We start from the raw sequence: 20,526 nt of genomic DNA on the forward strand, positions 1-20,526 counted from the left end.
CGATTGAAGAGCCATAGGCTGGATCTCTTAAGATCTCACTGTTGGGTTTGTAAGGCCATGTTACTCCTAAATTTCTACCTTGTTCAAAGAGAAGATATAAAAGAAAGTTCTAAGCTAATCGACCTCTGTGTTCTCCTTTTTTTTAAAAAAAAAGAATCGATAAGAGAATCAATAAAGAATCAAATCGTTAAACAGAATCGAAAATGGAATCGGAATCGTGAAAATCTTATCAATACCCATCCCTTATCCTGAGGAAAGAAACATTTCACAAGTGATTGACATTTAGAGAAATATAACTGCGTTGATGCTTTTCAGCAAACTATTCTATAAAGTAACACAGTGACCTATATTAAAAATCCATGTAAAACCTCTAAGATACTATAAGGCAGTTGTTTCACTTCTTCAGTGGCGTGTCTAGAAAATTTTTGTTGGCGGGGCCAGGTAGGGGCACAGATTTGGAGAAGGGTGGCAGATGTAATTGGCAGATAATGTTAAAAACAATTCTATTAACCATAATTCAATAACCCTGTAAACCTAATAACCGAATGCGCTTTTAACTCTTATTAGAATGAGATTTTAACCACTACTGTGCAAAGTTTTTAGATACTGCGTTGCTAAAGGACAAGAGATACAATCAGTGTTTTGTCAGTGTTTACTCAGCATTCAAGGACAGCAATATTTGCATAGTATTTTTACTGACATATAGTACACATATGTTTTGGGCAAAAACATTTTTTAATATTAAAATATGAACATTTGTAACAAACAATTGACAAATTAGCCAATGCAAAACTTTATCTGCCTGTTAAAAAAAGAAGATAATCTTCTCACAAACTGGTGTTTGATTGTGAAACAGGAAAAAAGTGGGGAAACAACTGAAAAGACTAACATTTGAATAAAACCTAAAGGCAAGTAAATACTTTCTATGCTGCCTTATGGTAAACTTTGGTAATATTGATAAAGAACAACACTGGCTGATGATGAAATCCAGTCAGCTGGCATGGTGACACTGCCAGTATTAACCTGCAGGGCTGGACTGGGACAGAAAATCGGGCATTTTGACTAGAGACGGGCCCCCCAGGTATTAAAGCCATAAAGCCTTTGACTGAAAACAAATGCTGTTGTGACAGTGATGTACAGTCTTGTTGGTATATGTATGATTTCTATACATTTTACGTCAGATAAAAACTTTGGTTGTAAGATTTAGATAATTATTTAATAAAAGCTAGATATTTTAAATGAGAATAAGAAAGAAAAGTATTTCTTTGTGCCCCACCTTTCCCTGTTAATGCCCTACCTGCCCCCTGGCAACACTTTGCTAGATCCACCCCTGCACAGTTACCAGCTGTCAGCTGCTTAGAAAAGGATGCTGGTGTTATTTGTCTCTCAGAAACAGTTCATAACTTCCCTTCAACTCATTCATGTCACCTAAAAGGTAAACCTGTTTCTCCATCACAGCTCTGATGATTCAGTAAGGACATCTCCTGGTTTCATCTTCATGTTTCCCTCTCACCACATATCCAAACCGACATCATGACCAGCAGCTTTACAGCTGTGGCTCCAGCAAACATCAGCTGATACTAGAAATTAATATTAAATAAATTCTAACAACAGCTGATCAAGCTTAAACGTGCTGCTGTTGTTTAACGCGACATCCGCTGGTTTCCTCTTTCTGGCACAAAGTGGGCGATAAATAAACAAGAGAGACGATCAGCTGATCATTGATCAGTTTCATGATTGAAGTAGCAACAGGAGAGGGAGGGGGAGAATGAGAGAAGAAGAGGCAGCTGTGCAGCGTAAACACAGAATAACTCCAGCTTTGTGTCTTTTTCATTGTAGCTGAAGTTCGGGACAAACTGCGTCTCTTCTCAGCTCAATACGAAACGTGTAATATTTTCTCTGAATGAGGGACCATTCCATTTTTTTAAGGAGCCGTTGGCAACTCTACTAACCTTATGAATAAAATAAAGTTCACTATCAGTAACATGATAGCACCCACCCACCTAAAAACTCCATCAAGCTGGCTAGAACGCAGTACGAGTTATTGCAACTGAGGGTAAAAAGTCAGCACAACGAAAATAAACTCCACCTAAACTTGGTTCATATCTGACCCAGATAGACTGCAGCTCATAACTTCTTACCTGAAGTTCAGTTCACCTGACACTCGGACTGGCGGCTGCCTCGGGGCTATCCTCCTGCCTCCCCTTCCCTCATCCACCTGTTGCCTCTGTGGAAGCCCCGCCATAGCCACCACCAAACAACTGAGTCATTTTTACACATCGACCTGCATCTGGCCAATCCACCACCTCTCATTGTTCATGCCATTACAAAAAAAATAAAAAATAAGTCACCGGGCACATGCCCGGTATGCCCGATGGCCAGTCCAGCTATGTTAACCTGCAACCAAATCTGCAGCTCCATACAGCAATGTTACGACTTAGATTATATCTTATAACTCATAACTCTTATGTTAGCTGCCCTCAGTAGCATACTGTCAGAAATATTCGAGGGCTGCAATAATTCTTTAAGTGTTATTTTTTCCTTGGGATTCTAATTTCACCAAAGTTTACTAAACTCAACAAACTTAATATTACTTACCGGGACATTTATTCTGTCCTCATTTTCTTTCACCGAAAAATTGTTTCCTGCGGTGCCATCTTTCGTGCTTGGCTCTCCTACCTTTGCTAACGTGATGCACATAGCGCAAAAGCCGATGCTGCATTCACTTACACTCGGATATCTGAGCTTCACCGTGAAAACATAATCGTACATTTGATATTTGATTGAATTTTATTGTTTTGCCTTTGGGGTGGCACCTGGGGTGACCAGTCTGGTTGGGGGGGTGGCCTGTGCCCCCCCAGGCCACCCCGCTGGACACGCCATTGCAAATCAAATCACTTTTATTGTCACATCACATGTGCAGGTACATTGGTACAGCACATGTGAGTGAAATTCTTGTGTGCGAGCTTCACAAGCAACAGAGTTGTGCAAAATACAATAATGTAAACAAGCAAAATACAAGAATGGCTACATCTGAAACTAATAAATATATGTACAATATATAATAGTATATGCATTTCTGGATGTGTATACTAAATATTTTTCTACGTGTGTGTGTGTGTGTGTGTGTGTGTGTGTGTGTGTGTGTGTGTGTGTGTGTGTGTGTGTACACATATTTTACAAATTAAATAGAGTAAACAATAAATAAAATATATAAAAATATACAGAGTTGAGACATGTTGAGACACTCTCGATTTTTGAGAAAATTAAAGGATTTTAAGTGTGCCTTATAGTGTGGAAAATACATTATACAGAAGAAAAGAATATATCGTGATATATATCGTTACCGCACATGCTTCAAATTATATGCGATATGAATTTTAGGCCATATCGCCCAGCCCTAATTTCAAGCATCCGTACGAACCCTGTATACGCTATTGTTTGTTTTGTGGTGTTGCAAAATAAACTGTTTATGGCAATATTTTTTTCATGGTTTTGATGGTCACTGTAGTTGCTATTTTATTTCTTAAAGTTCTCTCCTTCTCTTATACTTACAATAACCATACTATGGACGGACAAGCGACTGTTTTTACGCGTACTTTCGTTACCAACAATGACGGTAAAACCATTGTATGGCTCCACCATCTGCTTGTTTATTTTCCACATAAACCTTTCACAATAAAGCTCAAGTTTCTGTTGAGACTTTTCAAAATAAACTGAAATGATATATATTATTCTCAAACATAAAATTTCAGAATATGCAGCAAACAAATGACCTCAAATAAAAACATCAAGTAACTATAAAATGGCGCTTACAGTCACCATGCAGATGAAGGCACAGAGAATACCAGCATGGCCAGCAAGGATGAGGCAGAACCAGCTAGCTCCAAGCAGAAGGACCAGTCAAAACAAGTCGAGGACCTTGTTGTTAAACCAGGCGCTACCTCTGTAGCATGGACATGGTTTGGTCATGAAAAGTCTGACACGGCCCAGAAAACTGTACTATGCAAATTATGCCACAAACTGGTCCCCACCACCACTCAAACACGACAAACTTCTTTAACCACCATTTTAACCACCACTTCTTTAACATGTAATGTATTTACATTACATTAATGTATTTAAAAAACATCGCATGAGAAAGTGTGTCCACCTTCTCATGTAATGTTTTTTAATTATTTTTGCTACTTTTTACATTGTATATACATACTGAAGACATCAAATATTGAATTGAATAAAAATAAAATTGAATTGAAATATATACAGACAAATGTAAGTTCGGGAATAAATTTATTGAGATATATACCCATAGCATGCAAAATATCACACAGAAAGTACTTTAAATATTTTTAAAAAACAGTTAAAGTGATGCTTTTTCATAATCAAAAACTTACATACAATCACAATTAAGTCATCTGTGTATACAGTGGCATTTGTATACACAACACACTAATTCACAGAAATGAGTCATACTGTTTAAAAATGCAAGCTTTTGCTTTCAGTGAATGTTCATAGTGTCTTAGATCCAATCATTTACCACCCAGTACTAACACAGGAGTGACTAAAGTCAGTTTTCATCCTATACGAAAAGAGTTGTAACAGTTGCAACACACTGCCCTTACTTCCTTATTAACAATCAATATATATTCATCAACAATCATGTAGTTCGGGGCAACTAAGATCCTTTGATTCCCTGTTTTAGTTTAACAGGATGATATAGAACCTTTACAGCTTACCAGACCAGAAAAAAATGAACCACTTGTGGCTTTTGTGTAACTGTAAAAAAGTCAACAAAAATAAAATGACACGAAAAGAGAAAATGTTAAGATTTAAATACAGATTCAAGAAAGAAAGTTCAGAAATACAGTTCTGTTTGATTTTTGGTTGTTCACATGAATACCTACAGAAAAACATTAATGCAGTTTTAACACACAGTTATGCATTTTTGCTGAAATTTACTACAAAAGATAGAAAAATAGTTTTTGTGTTACAGTTGGCAGCAGAGTGGATGGGCTCAGAGATGATAGTAATGAGGAGTGGTTGGTGCAGCCAAGTCACATGATTAAGCAGGCTGTCTTGGCGGTGTGAGGCGCTCTCTGCGAAATCAACCAAATCTATAATCAAACTGTTTTATAGCACACATCGGAAACATTCATTTTTTCAAAAACTTGTATTTTGTTAAACTGTACCAAATCCCAACAAGTGTGACCCAGAATACTAGACTTGTCACATACATAGTTTTAGTTTGAAAGTCTGATACACAAAAATTATTCTAGAAATCCACATACATTTGAAGTGACATGAATCATGTCAAACTTGCCTCAGTTCCACTGTTTTGAAGGCAGATGAATTTGCCACCTCTGTCAATCTCGTCAGTATAGATGGGTCCTGTGGCTGAGGCAGTGTGCACTTTTGACATTGAGCTGCTGGCGTTTTGTTCCCCTATGTCAACACGCTTCCGCTTTCCCTGAGTGGTGCACACACTTCCACTGCTGGATGAGCCTCGAGACATGGTTTCATGAGATGAAGGACTTTGAGACAGCTTTAGCCTAAAGAAAAGCAAAGTTAAAGAGTTCTGCGTTATCAAAGCTTTTCAGAAGGGATGTCAAAAGATGAGCCAAAATTTTTGTTTCCTCACCTTTCTTCTTCTCCTTCCAGAAGCTTACGATAGATGTTTATCTCCATGTCCAGAGCAAGTTTAACATCAAACAACTCCTCATGCTCATGAAGTTGCTGCTGCATCTTTGCTTGGATCTCAGCCACCTCACGTTCTTTGTCTGCTAGCATTTTGCGGCTCGTATTTTTTTCCTTTACCAATGCTGCCTCCAGCTCTGCTATACGTTCACGCCAACCATGAGTCTCAATATTTGCAAAGAAGACAGAGGTGAACAAGCAAGTCCACAGTGTCATTCAGCAGTGCTTTAATTTTGTTAGCTTTGTGATCTGCGTGACAGCATTGTTCAAATGTATTTGGTAAATTTTTCTTTAGGATTTAGGTTAATACTAATCAGTATTGAAATGTAAGTAAGTTAGGATGTTGGGGTTTTTTGTTTTTTTTTACTTTAACTTTAAACACAGGTAGTTTTGTAGAGCCAGATTCTTTGGCATGTAAGTTATATTTTGGCATCATTTTTTTCATGACATCTTAAAAATGTCATAGGATTGGATGGGCTACAGTAAAAAATAGAGTTCTGACATGATCAGTATTTATGTCTCTAAACTTCTGCAGCTATTATGTCAATGTATAGAAGACAGTTGTAAAAACTCATACTGATAGCTATCGAGACAGTCATTATATGACATCAATCTTCTAAATTAAGAAACATTGAGGCAAACACCTATTGCTCTACAAGTCTATACATTCTTGCGACATTGGAATATGTATTATTGTATTGAAATTGTAAATGAAGAGCATTAAAAAAATCTCTCTGAATATCATATCAAAGTTTCATCTATTAATAGCTTCCTGAATTCTCTTTCCCTACTCATGCATGCACTTAACTCAGGGTGAACATATGTAGAACACTACTCTGATCATCCCTTATGGAACTGCAAACTCACCATCAATGTTAATCAGCTCAGTTTATTTCTAAACTCAGATCATTTAACATCCTTCCTGTAATGGAACCATGGTCTGTACTCACACTTAGAACTAAGAAACACAGGCATTTTGGCTGACAGAAATTAAAGCCTTATACGTAAGATAAAAAGCCAACCTCCTTCTGCAGATCAACTAGCTGCGCAGTGAGGCTCTCGATCGTAAGGGCAGACTCTCTGAGCTCCCCCTGAGCCATGTTGGCTGATGCGTCTTTCATCTATGATAAGCGATGCAGATCTTCTGGCTGGAGACAAATATACAAATGTTTCCAGATTCAACAACAGCAACAGTTTCACACCCTGAAAGAGGAACTAAGTGCCGTCAGTGACTTCCTGACATACAGGAAGTTATGTTTACAGTTCTCTTCGCTTTCGTATGGGTGCTACTTTAACATGTTACTTTCTCTGCATGAGCAGACTTCAGCTGGTATCAACATACCGCATTCTGCAGTATATTGTCAATAACTGTTTAACATTCTGGTGTCTACAGCAGATTGCATTCAGTTGATTTCATCTTCAGATCTTAAGATTTTAATTAATCAGACACAAATTTTCTACTAAAGTAAAATACTACATTTAAAAAGCCCTTAGAAAAGACACCAAATAAGAACAAACATTGTTGTAACTGTACATAAAGAGCCTGATGTAACCGGATAGTCCAGTAGATTCCTTCACGCAACAGCTTGCATGATAGCTAATATACAGGACAACAGCTTCAAGCACAGCTTAATAGTGATTGTAGTAAGCAAATCTCAGTTTCAACTGTGAAGGGAAGACTTCAAGCTTGACAGGACGAGTTGCAGCTAGAAAGCCATTGCTAAGATGTCAGAATAAGACAGATAAGCTTGCCTGGGCCATGTACCACCACCAGTGGACTTCTGAAGACTGAATCAAAATTTGAAATCTTCAGTTCATCACACAGGATCTTTGTACAGCATAGAGTAGGCGAAAGGATGGTTCCACAGTGTGTGGCGTCAAATGTCAAACATGGAGGTTTAATGTCTCTAAATCGATTCCATGATTTGTTTGTTTTTTTTACTCCAATTGCTTATTTGTACTATGCTTTCATTTCAGAGTGCAATGAGACAAACTGCATAATTTTCAATAAAAATTTGGAAATATTGGGGTGTTCTAAAACTTAAAACCCCAATATCAAATAATACCATGTTCTAGCTATAAAAAAATTAAATTAAAAAAGAGAATAATTATAGTCATTATTATCTACTTTTTAAGTCTGAATCTTGTTGTCTTAGTCTAAATTTGTTATAGTATTACAGAAATAATTGTTTTGTTATGGAGAATGTATACACTTTTACCTCGGTTACCTTTACTAATCAATTTGAGTTCATCTTCCAATGCTGACAGAAGACTAACTGCTTGGTGCCATTCTTGTGCTTCTGTAGACTGCAAGGAGAAGCAGAGTCCTCAAGTTTTTTACTTAGTGATTTCGAAATCATTTGTACTCTGGGGCTTGGGGGCTTCAGTCATGTGTAGCTGGTAGGGTGTAGATATGATATAATATGATGTTGCTGTCGATGAGTAGTTATATGCTTTATGTGTTTTTGTGCATTCAGGTTCATTTAAAGAATGATCGTAATAGATCATTAGAGTTAAAGGAACATCACATCGTGGACCCCACCCAGCAGGGTCATATCTTCTCTGAGCGTCGCATCATAATGGAGGTCCACAGTCCATTTACTATCCGGTCAGACTGACCTTTCATAGTGTATGAATTATTCTGATGCAATTCAAAATGTGCTACGCTGTTTCAGAACATCAAAATTATTCTCAAAATGATCAATAATATTTTTTTTCTTGATGTCGCAATCATACCCCTTCGTAGAGTGAGACAGGCGATCTATGTTGTCTGTGAACAATCAATGAACAGAGGGCTTGGCTTACTAGAACAACTGACATCACCTACAGTGCTGTTTTGAGATCCCCCACTCATATCTGGCATCAAGTGATCTCAATCTATAGACCAGATAAGATGCTTATCATTATACAAAATTATACAGAACAATTATACAAAAATTATACATTATACAAATGTGTAAAACAAAATTTTAGTCCACTCTCAAGATCCAATTGAATTCAATTCAGTTTTATTTTTTATAAAAAAATTAATGGTTTTTATCCTGTGAAAAGTGCTATATAAATAAATTGATTAGATTTGACTATTTATGCAGCAGCAAATCACAACAACTGTCACCTCAAGGTGCTTTATATTGTAAGGTAGACCCTGCAATAATACATACAGAGAAAAACCCAACAATCATATGACCCCGTATGAGCAAGCACTTTAGCAACAGTGGAAGGAAAAACTCCCTTTTAACAGGAAGAAACATCCGGAAGAACCAGGCTCAGGGAGGGGCGGCCATCTGCCGCAAACAGTTGGGGTGAGAGAAGGAAGCAGGACAAAATGCATGCAGTGGAAGACAGCCAGAGATTGATAACAAGTGTGATTCAGTACAGAGAGGTAACAAAGTGAGTGATAAAGGTGACTGACAAAGAAATACTCAGTGCATCATGGGAATCCCCCAGCAGCCTATTGCAGCATTACTAAGGGTAGCCCAAAGTTTTAAGCCTAATCTTAAAAGTAGAGATAGTGTCCGTGTCCCGAATCAAACTGGAAGCTGGTTCATAGAAGAGGGACCTGAAAACTGAAGGCTCTCCCTCCCATTCTACTTTTAAATACTCTAGGAACAAGAAGCCTGCAGTGTGACGGCGAAGTGCTCTAATGTGGTGATATGGTACTATAAGGTCATTAAGATAAGATGGGCCTAATTATTTAAGACCTTGTATGTGAGGAGCAGGATTTTGAATTAAATTCTGGATTTAACAGGGAGCTGAAGGGAAGCCAATACAGGATAAATATGCTCTTTCTTTCCAGTCCCTGTCACTACTCTTGCTGTAGCATTTTGGGTCAACTCAAGGCTTTTCAGTGAGTTTTTAGGACCTCCTGATAATAATGAATTACACTAGTCCAGCCTAGAAGTAATAAATGCATAAATGATTTTTTTTTTTTAGCGTCACTCTGATTCTAGAGATATTGTGCAAATGTAAGAAAGCAGTCAATCAATTTTTGGCAAATACAGGAAATCAGTTTTTGTCAGCCGATCACTTTTTGGCACAACACCCGGTCGTGCACGTCTTGATTTCTGCTTCAAGGCACTGCAGCGCGTCGCATGTGGGTGAGAGCCCCTCTCCCCTGTCTGTCTGACCGAAAAGTGTACGAAGACGGACAATTTTGGGGGACCATAAATCCTGCAGATTAAGCATTGACCATTGGTCATTTTCAGTACTCACAATTAATTGCCCAATCAAATTACTAAACATAATTACATATTGACATAATTAGAGAGAGATTATAGTCAAATAAATAGCTGCTTTGACAATGAGCCACTGCTGGTAGCTAGAGTGTGTGTCTGTTCTGTTTGGACTGATCATTCATGCTGGGGCGCTTACACCAAGAAATCCGTTTGTTTGTTTTTTGTCCTAGGGCAGACCCGCCTCCAGCTGGACCAAGGCCCTTCGACCAGCCAATGAGATGCTACGTTACGTACGCACGCACGCACGTACAGCCTGAGTACGTGCCCGGTTGCATGGTTTGTGCTTCCACTGTTTTCTATGTTGTCGCGTATTATTCACCTTCTTATGGGTGTTATCTCGTGTTTAAGGAGCTTTGGAGCGTAGCACGGCTTGACTGTGGCGTGCGACAACAGTTAGCCCAGTGAAAAAGATGTGATAGGCAGACAGGCTAACGACTTGTGAACAAGCTGCTAGCTACTTTTAGCTTGTTAAGCTCAGCTGGAAAAGTCCGGTTCTGCCAAATATGGTTAGAAGAATCACTAGTTAGCAGCAAGGTTACTGCTGTTCTTGGCGTTTTAGTGCTGTTCTGAGGAGATACTTTACTCGGACAGTTAAATCTTAACGTCTTCATCTTGCAACACGGAGCGAGCGTGGTGGTGACCGTCCTTGACAGCTGTGTGCGCGTGGATCTCACTTGACTGTGAAACATCTGTCGAGTACTGACAGGAGTCAGTATGTGCGCTCCCTAACAGCTGCACTACGCAGGACCCTGAGTAACTCTAACCGGACCTTTGTGAAGTTTTTGGTTGTAGGTTCATTTAATAAGGATGGCTCGCCGTTCGGTGCTGTGCCACGGGAGTCGAGCCATCAGCCTGCTGTATGGAAACACTCTTCGCCCCCTCCACGCTTCACTGTGCAGCGCATCACCACAACCGAAAGCTGGGTTCAAACCAGAAAAGGTAGCAGTGGTCACAAAGACTACGCGGTATGAGTTTGAACAGCAGCGGTATCGCTATGCAGGAGTTTCTGAAGAAGATCTAAAGCAGTTGGTAAGACTGCATTCATGTGACTACCACAAAGCAAACACGCCACTTTACATTCTACCCTTCACCCAGTGTTTTACTTAATCTGTGTTCTACAGCTTGCTATGAAGGGCTCCAGCTACAATGGCCTTCTGGAAAGACACAACATCCACACTAGCAACGTGGAGCACATTGTGAAGAGCCTGCAGTAAGATACCGTCCAACAGCAATGTTTCTTAGAGAAATGGGAAGTGCTTGCAGCTGGGACTCTCTTTGTATTCTGTTTGTTTTCAGGAGAGAAGGCATTACTGTACAAGTGGTAAAAAGAGGAGAATACAATGAAGATGTAGTGCGGTGGGCAGATACCATTATCTCTGCTGGAGGTAGGAATATTTTGTCATCCTAGGTATCATTTGTACAACAAAGCTGTCTGCTTGGGACAGTAATTCATTGTAAATGTAGAACATCAATAATATATGGCTTATATGGTCATTACCAGTATATATTCTGTTAATGTAATAACCACAGAATAAAAGGTTCTTCCTTGTCTTTCACTCTCTTTGTTCTTTAACAAAATCCAAGTTCAGTAACTGGAATTGTGTGGGGGTTTTTTGTTTTTGTTTATTAGGTGATGGAACAATGCTACTTGTGGCCAGTAAGGTTTTTAGCAAAGACAAACCAGTCGTTGGAGTTAACACAGACCCTGAAAGGTAAAGCACAGAACAGACCATTGTTGGATATGAATTGTATTGTTAAATTAAAGTGGACCTATTATGTTAGTGTACAACTCCATATTTTTGTTGTTGGGCTAGTTCTGCATAGAGCTGGGCAATGTAGACCAAATTATTATCACTATTAATGTTTTTTTTCTATATTAAACAATTTTGGTAATTATTGATATAGATGTAGGTACATGTTAGTATTCTAAGCTAGCTGTTTGTTTTAATACAAATTGAAAGTTGAAGAAAAAGTATTAATAACTAATAGGCTACAATTACCTGAAACATGGGGAAATTACTGGTTTACATGCATTAAAAAATACAATTAACTCAAATTAACTGGCAGTATAACACTGTGCTGTACTGTTTAACAGTGCAGGCATAAAAAAATGTAAATAGAATGTAAATGTAAATAGAAATAGAAACTAATGTATTGTATCTGAATAATTGCACCTGTACCTCCAATTAATAAGACTAGCCTGTTCACAGTTTGAAGTTTAATAGACATTCTTTTGCATATTTTTGAAAGTAATAAAAGAGGTGTGTCATTTTACTGAACTTTGTCAGGACCTGTCGGCGCTGTGTCTTTTTTAACCTGTCCATCTGCGCTCAGTCTAAATGGAGGAAACGACTTCTGCACTTTTGCCTTTTTGCGACCTGTATTATCTCTTCCTGAGCAGCTGGCTTTTTGGTATTACTTGTTGGGTATTATAGCCACGTTAACCTGTTGAACCCCATTGCCCCTGGTACCAGGGTTGAGAGGGAGAACATCTATTGGCCCGATAAGCCATGTGTATTGATTGAATTTATCATTGTCATCAACATTTTTAAAATAGCGTGATCGTTTTGTCCTCCAGCACTAGTGCTGCATGGTCTGGAGACGATCTTTATCGTTATGCTGGACCTTCATCCGCCCCTTTAGTTCATCCTCTGTCTTACATGTATTGGGGCTCTTCACTGTCGCAGAGCCAGAAGAAGGGAAAACTGTCTGAAAATGAGTATTTAGAACAGCCATGAATTTTTTAGCTCGCAATAATTATTTGCAAGTACACTGACTTCATTCTTTGAAATTTTGGCCACATCCACTGTTGGAACAGTGTATATATACACAACAGAAAGTAAATGTAAAGCATAGTAAGCCCACAATAATAAAGACTGTGTGTTTTATTGAAAAACTCAATAAGTCATTAATGTAAATTTCTCAGTGCAGTGGTGTGTAAGTATTTAAATAAGTTGAATTTTTCATGGGATTAAGCCAGCCGATTGCTGGTTAACATTTCCAGGTGAGTATATTGAAGTTTTGTCTTTCTACTGAAGGTCAGAAGGTCATCTGTGCCTGCCTGTGCGATACACTCGTGCCTTCCCAGAGGCACTGGAGAAGCTGTGCCGTGGTGAGTTCAGGTGTGTATTTTTATCTACAAATGCTGACTGCTCTCACGCCTTCCTCAATGTTAGCAGCTTTTTCTGGCTCAGTAGTGACAATCTACAGTTATGGTCCATAAGTATTTGGACAGGGGCTGAATTTTTGCAGTTTTGCCTCTGTGCACAACCACAGTTGCTTTTAAATCAGGTAACTTACCAATGGAAATGGGGGAATGTGTATGAAATGAGTGTAGTTAAACAGTTAATGCAATACCTTTTGTTAAAGTGTAAAGTACCTTGAGTTAAAGTGAAAACTCTGCACTTTAATAACATGTTTGATTTAAAATGTACTGTGGTTCTGCGAGGTAAAAATGCAAAATTGTATCATTGTGTCTGTATTGAAGGCCCTGACAACTGCATTATGTTATTAACTAATACCAGTGGATTATTTTATGTTCAAAGTTGTACAGAAAATAGTCCATAACTCTTTGCTGCTGGCTACAGCGTACTGAACACCATGGAGTTGTTGACATGTCATTAGCTTAGAGTTCAGGAGTTTAAATCTGTATGTCTGGGGAAAAGTCACATGATGTCTAACACCCCAAAGCTGTGTCGTCAAACTCAGTCGGATATCCTAAATCCATTTACACTGTCCTGCTACTAGAGTTCACTGCTGCCCACTGTCAAGAGTTTTGGTAAAAGTGTCCAGTAAAAATGAATATGGTGATATTTGGGATGCTGTCTTAGTGTCACCGTTTTATTTCCTCAGATTCTGTAGTTATGTTTCAAAGTAGACCTCCTCTTCTCATAAAAGTGGTTTAAAGAGGATTCGGAGACAAATATAGAAAATGGAGAAATGGCGCAGACACAAGGCTAACGCCTCTTGAGACTGCAGATCTCGTCCCCTTACATTTCCCTGGCTGTCTTCAGGTGGCTGTGGCGTCAGAGGATCCGTCTGCACTTAGAGGGAACAGGAATAAATCCCAATCCAGTGGACCTCCACGAACAGCAGCTCAGCCTGGAGCAGCACAACCAAGCTCACCGCTTCACCTCCATGGACAACTTAAACAGTACGACCCACTCAGCATGCTTGTCTGATCCAGTCTCTTTTCTCCAGTGTCACTCAATCCTGAGTTTGTGCAAACATGGCGTGAGATTGGAGTTATATTGATGTTTTCTTGATTTCTTTCCCTGCGTCCTTTTCCCAATTCAATTACTCTTTCTAGGGACAGGAACACTACATGAGACCTTCCACAAGCCTAGCCTTCTCCCTGTTAGAAGCTTAAATGAAATCTTCATTGGAGAATCTCTGTCTTCCAGGTACCTTAATCACGGAAACAGATTCTTACTCCCATCTAAGCATGTTTGCATATTGTAATTTTCATAAATCCTCAGTCCCTTCACTGGCATGCTGCATGCTTTTCCAGCACTCATCAGGAAAAATCTCTGTCCACCACAGGGTGAAGTTAAAATCCTTCAAACCCCATGTTAACCTCTTGCTCCATAGGGCTTCCTACTACGAGATCTCCGTGGATGATGGCCCATGGGAAAAACAAAAGAGTTCTGGACTGAACATATGCACAGGAACAGGATCCAAAGCCTGGTACACAAAACAACTTTAAATGTTTAAAAAAGTAGTTCCTAATCACCTTCCTGCACCAGGAATAGCTCTTCCTGCACCATTTAAAGCTTTGATGCTTGAGTCAGGTGCAAATGAACCTCATAGGTTCATAGTCTCTTCACATAAGTGAGCAAATTCTTACTGGACTGTAAAAAGTGTGATGTGATGGGAAAAGTTTCAAGTCACTGGAAAAACCTAGGTTGTAACATCTGTATGAGCACAGCTGCACAGTAATAATAGCCAGTGGGCCTTTATCACGTTGTGTGGATCAACCAAACTTAAGTAAATTTCTCTTAGTTGGCTCCAAACACTTGATTCATTTTTGGTTGGTCCATGAAGAGCTTTTAATATTCAGATTAATATTATTAAACTTCACCTAACATTGAAAGGAGATGCAGGCAAGACTTAAACACACACAGATAGATATAAAAATTTATATTGGCCCAGCTGTGATTTACTACTAAAAATGCTGATTCTTTACTTAGACATTGTTTTATTTTTGTCACGTTTTATTTTTCCTATAAATTATGAAAGCCATTGATGTAAAGCATGATATTGCCTTACAAATAAGAATGAAAAGAATCGTGTCTTTACACTTGTCAGCTCCCTCACAAGCTTCTCTCTTGTGCTCCACAGGTCATACAACATCAATAAACTTGCTGAACAAGCAGTGGAAGAAGTTCTAAAAATTGGTACGTACTGTACATGTGCAAATTTTGAGGTGCAAGACCCGCAGATATAGGGATGGGTATTGATAAGATTTTCACGATTCCGATTCCCCTTTCGATTCTGTTTAACGATTCGATTCTTTATCGATTCTTTTTAAAAAGGAAAACACTAAGGTCGATTAGCTTAGAACTTTGTTTTTTATCTTCTCTTTGAACAAGATAGAAATTTAGGAGTAACATGGCCTTACAAACCCAACAGTGAGATCTTAAGAGATCCAGCCTATGGCTCTTCAATGTGGTGTCACAAGGTCCCTGGGGAAAAAATTGTAAATGTAAAATAATAAAATAAATATTCTTCTGTAGCAATAACAAAGTATAACATAAATTATTCTGTAGCAATTACACAAGAATATCCAGTAATGTCCCTGCCTACAATTAAATACATTCACTTACCGAAAATCGGGGCATCTGCTGTGGCAAATGGGTGCAAGCCTTTTACCACAAACTTAGTCACTGCTCGGTGACATTCGTCTATCCTGGCCTGAAAGGAGACGCTACCGGTAGACTGCAGCGAGAACTGCCAGCATCTGAGCCAGACTCTCTGTCTCTCTCATCATGGTCACCTAAATGCACAGTAATGGCAGGTTTTGTAATAAGGCAGAACGCGCTAACATAATATGCACTGTTAGTTGATTATTTACCTGCCGCATTAACGGGAGAGGACGTGCAAACGTTACCGCTGCTGCTGGGTTGAGATTCACGAGTCAAGCGGCATTAAAAACATGACATTCATTTAAGGTTATCATGTGTTTTGTGAGCAAATGCTTTTGCATATTCGTAGTGTTTCCTCCCTTAAATGAAATATCTACTTTGCAAGTATTGCAAGTTGCCCTGTTGTCATCCGTTCTTGTAAAGTATAATCAAACTTTTGAGCGTCTGAGCTGCTTAGGCGCCATGTTTCCTGCCAGGTAAATGACGCTCCGCAACGTGGTGACGTCATTCGGGGCGACTGGAATCGATAAGGGAATCGTTTGCAAAAATGGCAAACAGTTCCAAGGAATTGAAACAGTGGGAACCGGTTCTCAACAAGAACCGGTTTTCGATACCCATCCCTACGCAGATATCATCATAACTTTGCAGAGTAGCAGGCAGAGACTTGCAAGATGTGTCTGTCTTAATGTTCCTTATCAGCAAATGCAGCAAAATAGTAACACCTAAACTCTCAAGAAGAATGAGTAGTTCCATTTGCCTGGTTGTCAATCTAAACAATTTGTGTATATTTGAAAAAGAAAAAGACCACTTTCTTTATTTGCCCGATGCAGCCGCTCTCTTACTCACTGTCAACCACTCGGTCTGAAGCCCTTCACCTCCTCAATTCAGCTATGGTTTCCCCACTGCTCTGACACACCCCAAAATTCACTGTGATGAATAAAACTGTAATGATATATTGATGATTTTTTAAAATTTATTTATCACAAACTGATTAAATATGAAGTTCAGATTTTATCTATTTATTTAGAGTTATATGATTTTTGTTTTTTAATGACCCCTTGGCAGTTCTGCTGCTAAAGCCACCCTTCCCTTTAACCATCTTTTTCTGAATAGTTGACCCTTGTAAGCAGGAGCTTTAAACAGCAGGTGGGTGTAACATTACCCAGAGCTGTGTGCCTGAGGTAAACATACTGCACATTCTAGTGTCAAACAGATCCATACATACTAAATTGTCTGGAGTTTTTAGGGCTAAAGCACATACACTTACCTCATAACTTAAAGCTGTGGACAGGGGTAACACTGAGTATCCACCCAAGGTTATTATTATTGTTAACTAAGATAAAAACTAAAACTAAAAATGGAAAATAAAAACTAGACTGACGCTAAAACCAACTGAAATGATGTTAAAGGAAAGAGCCTCAGTTTTAGTATGTGTTAGTCTGGTAAAGATTCTATTGGTACTTGCCTGCCTACAAGAAATGTTGCCTCTGACTCTCCACTTCATAGAATAATAATTTAAAAGACACTGAAACAAATAAAACTAAACATTCCACTCTGGAGCTGACTGAAACTAAATTCAATTAAAAGCAATAAAATATGAAAATGAAAAACTCTAATAACTCTGGTGTCCACCACTGGAACAGCATTCATGACAGAAAATAAGGGGAGGTACAAAAGGTCCACTTTCCACCAGCATGTGGATTAAGAGGGGAGAAAAAGAATAAAACCTGGTATTATTTTATTAGTAATCCTGAGGACCTTTCACTTAAACCAGCGTTCCCCAACCTTTTTTGCGCCGCGGACCAGTTTATGCCCGACAATATTTTCACGGACCGGCCTTTAAGGTGTCGCGGATAAATACAACAAAATAAAACTAGTACCAGTACCGAAAAAAGAAGATTTATTCATAACACGTGAAAAGACCCAGGAAAACTGAGTTAACGATAAAAGCGATAACAAAACAACGCTGAAAACCGATAAAAACCCTGAAAACCATACATTTCACACCTGAGCCGCAACTCTCGCGGCCCGGTACCAAACGACTCACGGACCGGCCCGGGGGTTAGGGACCGCTGACTTAAACTGTAACACACCCAGTAAGGTTAATGCTAAACTTCCCAAATTTTCAAAACAAAAGTTAACAAACTGCAGTGATCCCACTTACCTGGAATCCAAAATGTATTAGATAATATTTGGCCTCTATTGTACTGTTCTGGAACTGTAGATTGTAACTGGTCCTTGCATGCATAAAACCCAATTTGTTTCCTAAATGCCTTTTTATTTTCTTCCAGGGAAATCCCAGTCAGGTCTGGATATCCCCCTTAACCAAGAATTAATTGAAAAAGGTGAGCTCCTATTTCTCTTGTCATTATTGTTGTGTAGTTTTATAGCCTTTTTTATCTTGCTCTTGCACCTGTGTGATCAGTTACAGAGGAATACAACAAGTCTCTGGTGTTCAGCCCAGATGACAGCCGTTTGTTCTACAGCGTCAGGGAGCCCATCGTGAACAGGGTCTTCTCCAGCAGTCGACAGAGAGGCTTTGCCACAAAGTCAGTGGTGATCACCAGTCTCAGGCAGAGCACAACGTCGATGAGTCTGTGCTGTAACTGAAGCCTTTGATCGTTTTGGTTTTTTTTTCCTTCTTTTCTGCCTTCAGGTTGTGTGTCCGCTCCCGCTGTTGGGATGCTTGCATGGTGGTGGATGGTGGGACTTCCTTTGAATTCAACGATGGTGCTATCGCTACAATCAGCATGAGCGAGGAGGACCAGCTCCGGACTGTTGTGTTAGAAAACTGAGACAAGTCTGAATATCTCTCAAGCTAACAGTGTTCACAAGTGGATGTGTTCAAAGGGAAGTATTTGTCCTTTGCTTTTGTTTTATTATACATATTTTACAAACAAAACCCATTTACACTTTCTTTTCATTTTTAATATTTGTGTCAATATTCCAAGCTACAAAGATGATCCCTTATTTAGATACAGTTTCTGATTATATTTACGGTATATCAGCACAAGCCCTAAAGTGAGCAGTGAAACTAAGGCCAAGATGAAAGAATGTAAAAACTCTTTGTAGACCTGAAGTCTTTTGGAAACGTCAGACATAAAAGCTACACTGATCCAGCAAACTGTTTGTGAATATTGCCCCACACTGAAACAGGACAAAGATTTTCAGTAGGTTTCACACTACTGAGTGAGCTTTAAGAATATGGGCAAAGTTATTCAGAGTTATTGTTGTCAACAAATCCAAATTACTCTGCCTCAAGTTTATAATTTATTGCTGAATACACAAAAAACCTTTAAACAGAACATGGCTGCAGATTTCTAAGGAGTTCAAACTTCTGATATTGATACATCAGGTGATTCTTTTTATACATGCATTACGATTAGGACAGTGTCACACTTTGACTTCCTGATTATCACCACTGATAGCATAACTTGAGCTGATTATAATAAAATGCTTGACTCATGTGAGGAGCTTTCTGGGAAATTGAAGATGAAGTAAAAGTGCAAGAACGTGGGGAGAGTGTAACCATAAATGTACAAAACCACACAATAACACAATTGTTATTGAATGTTATTGAAATACTAATGACAATTGGTATTTCAGTTTTTAATTTTTGCTTTTTACCATGTTACATCTCCAATCTCTATATATATATATATATTATGTAGGCTAAAAGGAATCATTATTTTCAAACTGATTAGTAACTTACTGGCACAACCGTCTGGCTCTGTGATGCGTTCCTGTTACATGTGATGCGCAGTGCTAAGAGGACTGTGGAAGCAAAGCCCCCTGCTGGTCAAACTGTGACAGGGTTTTTAAACACCCCACCAAAACAAAAGTTTTTTAACACTCGACATATGTACTGATGGCACAACTAGCATGGAGTTCTTTTCTGTTCCTACAGACCACTCAAAGCACTCCATTTTAAATATATATCTATATATAACTGGATATGTTAAGTTATTATCAGCCAATACTATAAGCTAGCCAGCTGTCTTCAGTGGTGGATTAATCCACATTTCCTACTCATCCTACTATCTACTATCCTATAAATTGAGGGGGAAATAATCTACAGGATGTCTTGATGGTATTGAAAGAACATTCACTAATGCAAGTTTGTGGCCAACTGTGGGATATGCTACATCTGGCTTTGGTACAGTATTTGTTACCAGGAGACATTCTCTGTTGGTTTCAGGGCCTCGTTAACACTAGAGAAAAATCTAGATTCATCAGTCCTGTCCAAGCATATATTCAATTCCGCTGTAAGTTTTATAATTGTAAATGTATGCAGAGGACTTGAAGCACAGCGGCTTGCTGAGTAAAGATATTTTTGGAATATAGTGTCTATTTTTCCTAGCTGTCTGAGCCACACAGAACGGTAAGTTTTAGAGGGAAAAAAAAAATGTAGTGCAGCAAAGAGAACTCCATGTTTAAAGGGTTGGGGTTTTTTTCTCTGGTAGAGTTAAAGGGGCTGTTTCTTGACACCTCCTAAGACAGGAAACAGTCTTGTCTGTGGTGGGCATGGCTAAAGTTATAGGTGAAGTTATTTTTAACCCAACAAATCTCTTGACTTGGAGCGTTCTTGCAAAAACCATGTTCTGTTTGAAAAGTTATCTGCAAAGTGTAACATGCACCATGCCAAAGGCAAGTTTCCCTATGGAAACACTCTACTGGAATGTTGTGTTTTGGAACTCGATAAAGTGATATGAACTACAAGTGCTTCTGTGTGC

At 38.8% G+C, this 20,526-nt stretch overlaps 2 protein-coding genes across 3 annotated transcripts; one reads left to right on the plus strand and one right to left on the minus strand.

Moving 5' to 3' along the window:
• Positions 1–4,273: 4,273 nt before the first annotated feature.
• LOC147326492 (lamin-B1.S-like) lies at positions 4,274–6,864 on the minus strand. Its single transcript, XM_086302610.1, has 4 exons — positions 6,717–6,864; positions 5,639–5,859; positions 5,321–5,549; positions 4,274–5,096 (listed from the first exon to the last, which is right to left on the minus strand). The coding sequence occupies exons 1-4, from the start codon at positions 6,813–6,815 to the stop codon at positions 5,055–5,057; spliced, it is 591 nt and encodes a 196-aa protein (XP_086158736.1). The 5' UTR covers positions 6,816–6,864; the 3' UTR covers positions 4,274–5,054.
• A 3,316-nt stretch (positions 6,865–10,180) lies between these two features.
• On the plus strand, positions 10,181–20,524 carry nadk2 (NAD kinase 2, mitochondrial). 2 transcript variants are annotated; one of them, XM_086301752.1, is made up of 12 exons: positions 10,181–10,958; positions 11,051–11,139; positions 11,226–11,314; positions 11,560–11,641; positions 12,968–13,051; positions 13,943–14,082; positions 14,239–14,332; positions 14,472–14,615; positions 15,270–15,325; positions 18,085–18,138; positions 18,219–18,342; positions 18,450–20,524. In XM_086301752.1, the coding sequence occupies exons 1-12, from the start codon at positions 10,737–10,739 to the stop codon at positions 18,586–18,588; spliced, it is 1,317 nt and encodes a 438-aa protein (XP_086157878.1). In that variant the 5' UTR covers positions 10,181–10,736; the 3' UTR covers positions 18,589–20,524. The 2 variants fall into 2 exon arrangements, with proteins under 2 accessions (XP_086157878.1, XP_086157879.1); XM_086301753.1 differs by having other exon boundaries at positions 14,520–14,615.
• The last annotated feature ends 2 nt before the right edge of the window (positions 20,525–20,526 follow it).

The sequence above is a fragment of the Aulonocara sp. 'chitande type north' Nkhata Bay genome, linkage group LG7, assembly GCF_057382095.1.
Source record: "Aulonocara sp. 'chitande type north' Nkhata Bay isolate Kocher_YH1m ecotype deep benthic linkage group LG7, A_spYH_male_GT1.1, whole genome shotgun sequence".
Taxonomy (NCBI): domain Eukaryota; kingdom Metazoa; phylum Chordata; class Actinopteri; order Cichliformes; family Cichlidae; genus Aulonocara; species Aulonocara sp. 'chitande type north' Nkhata Bay.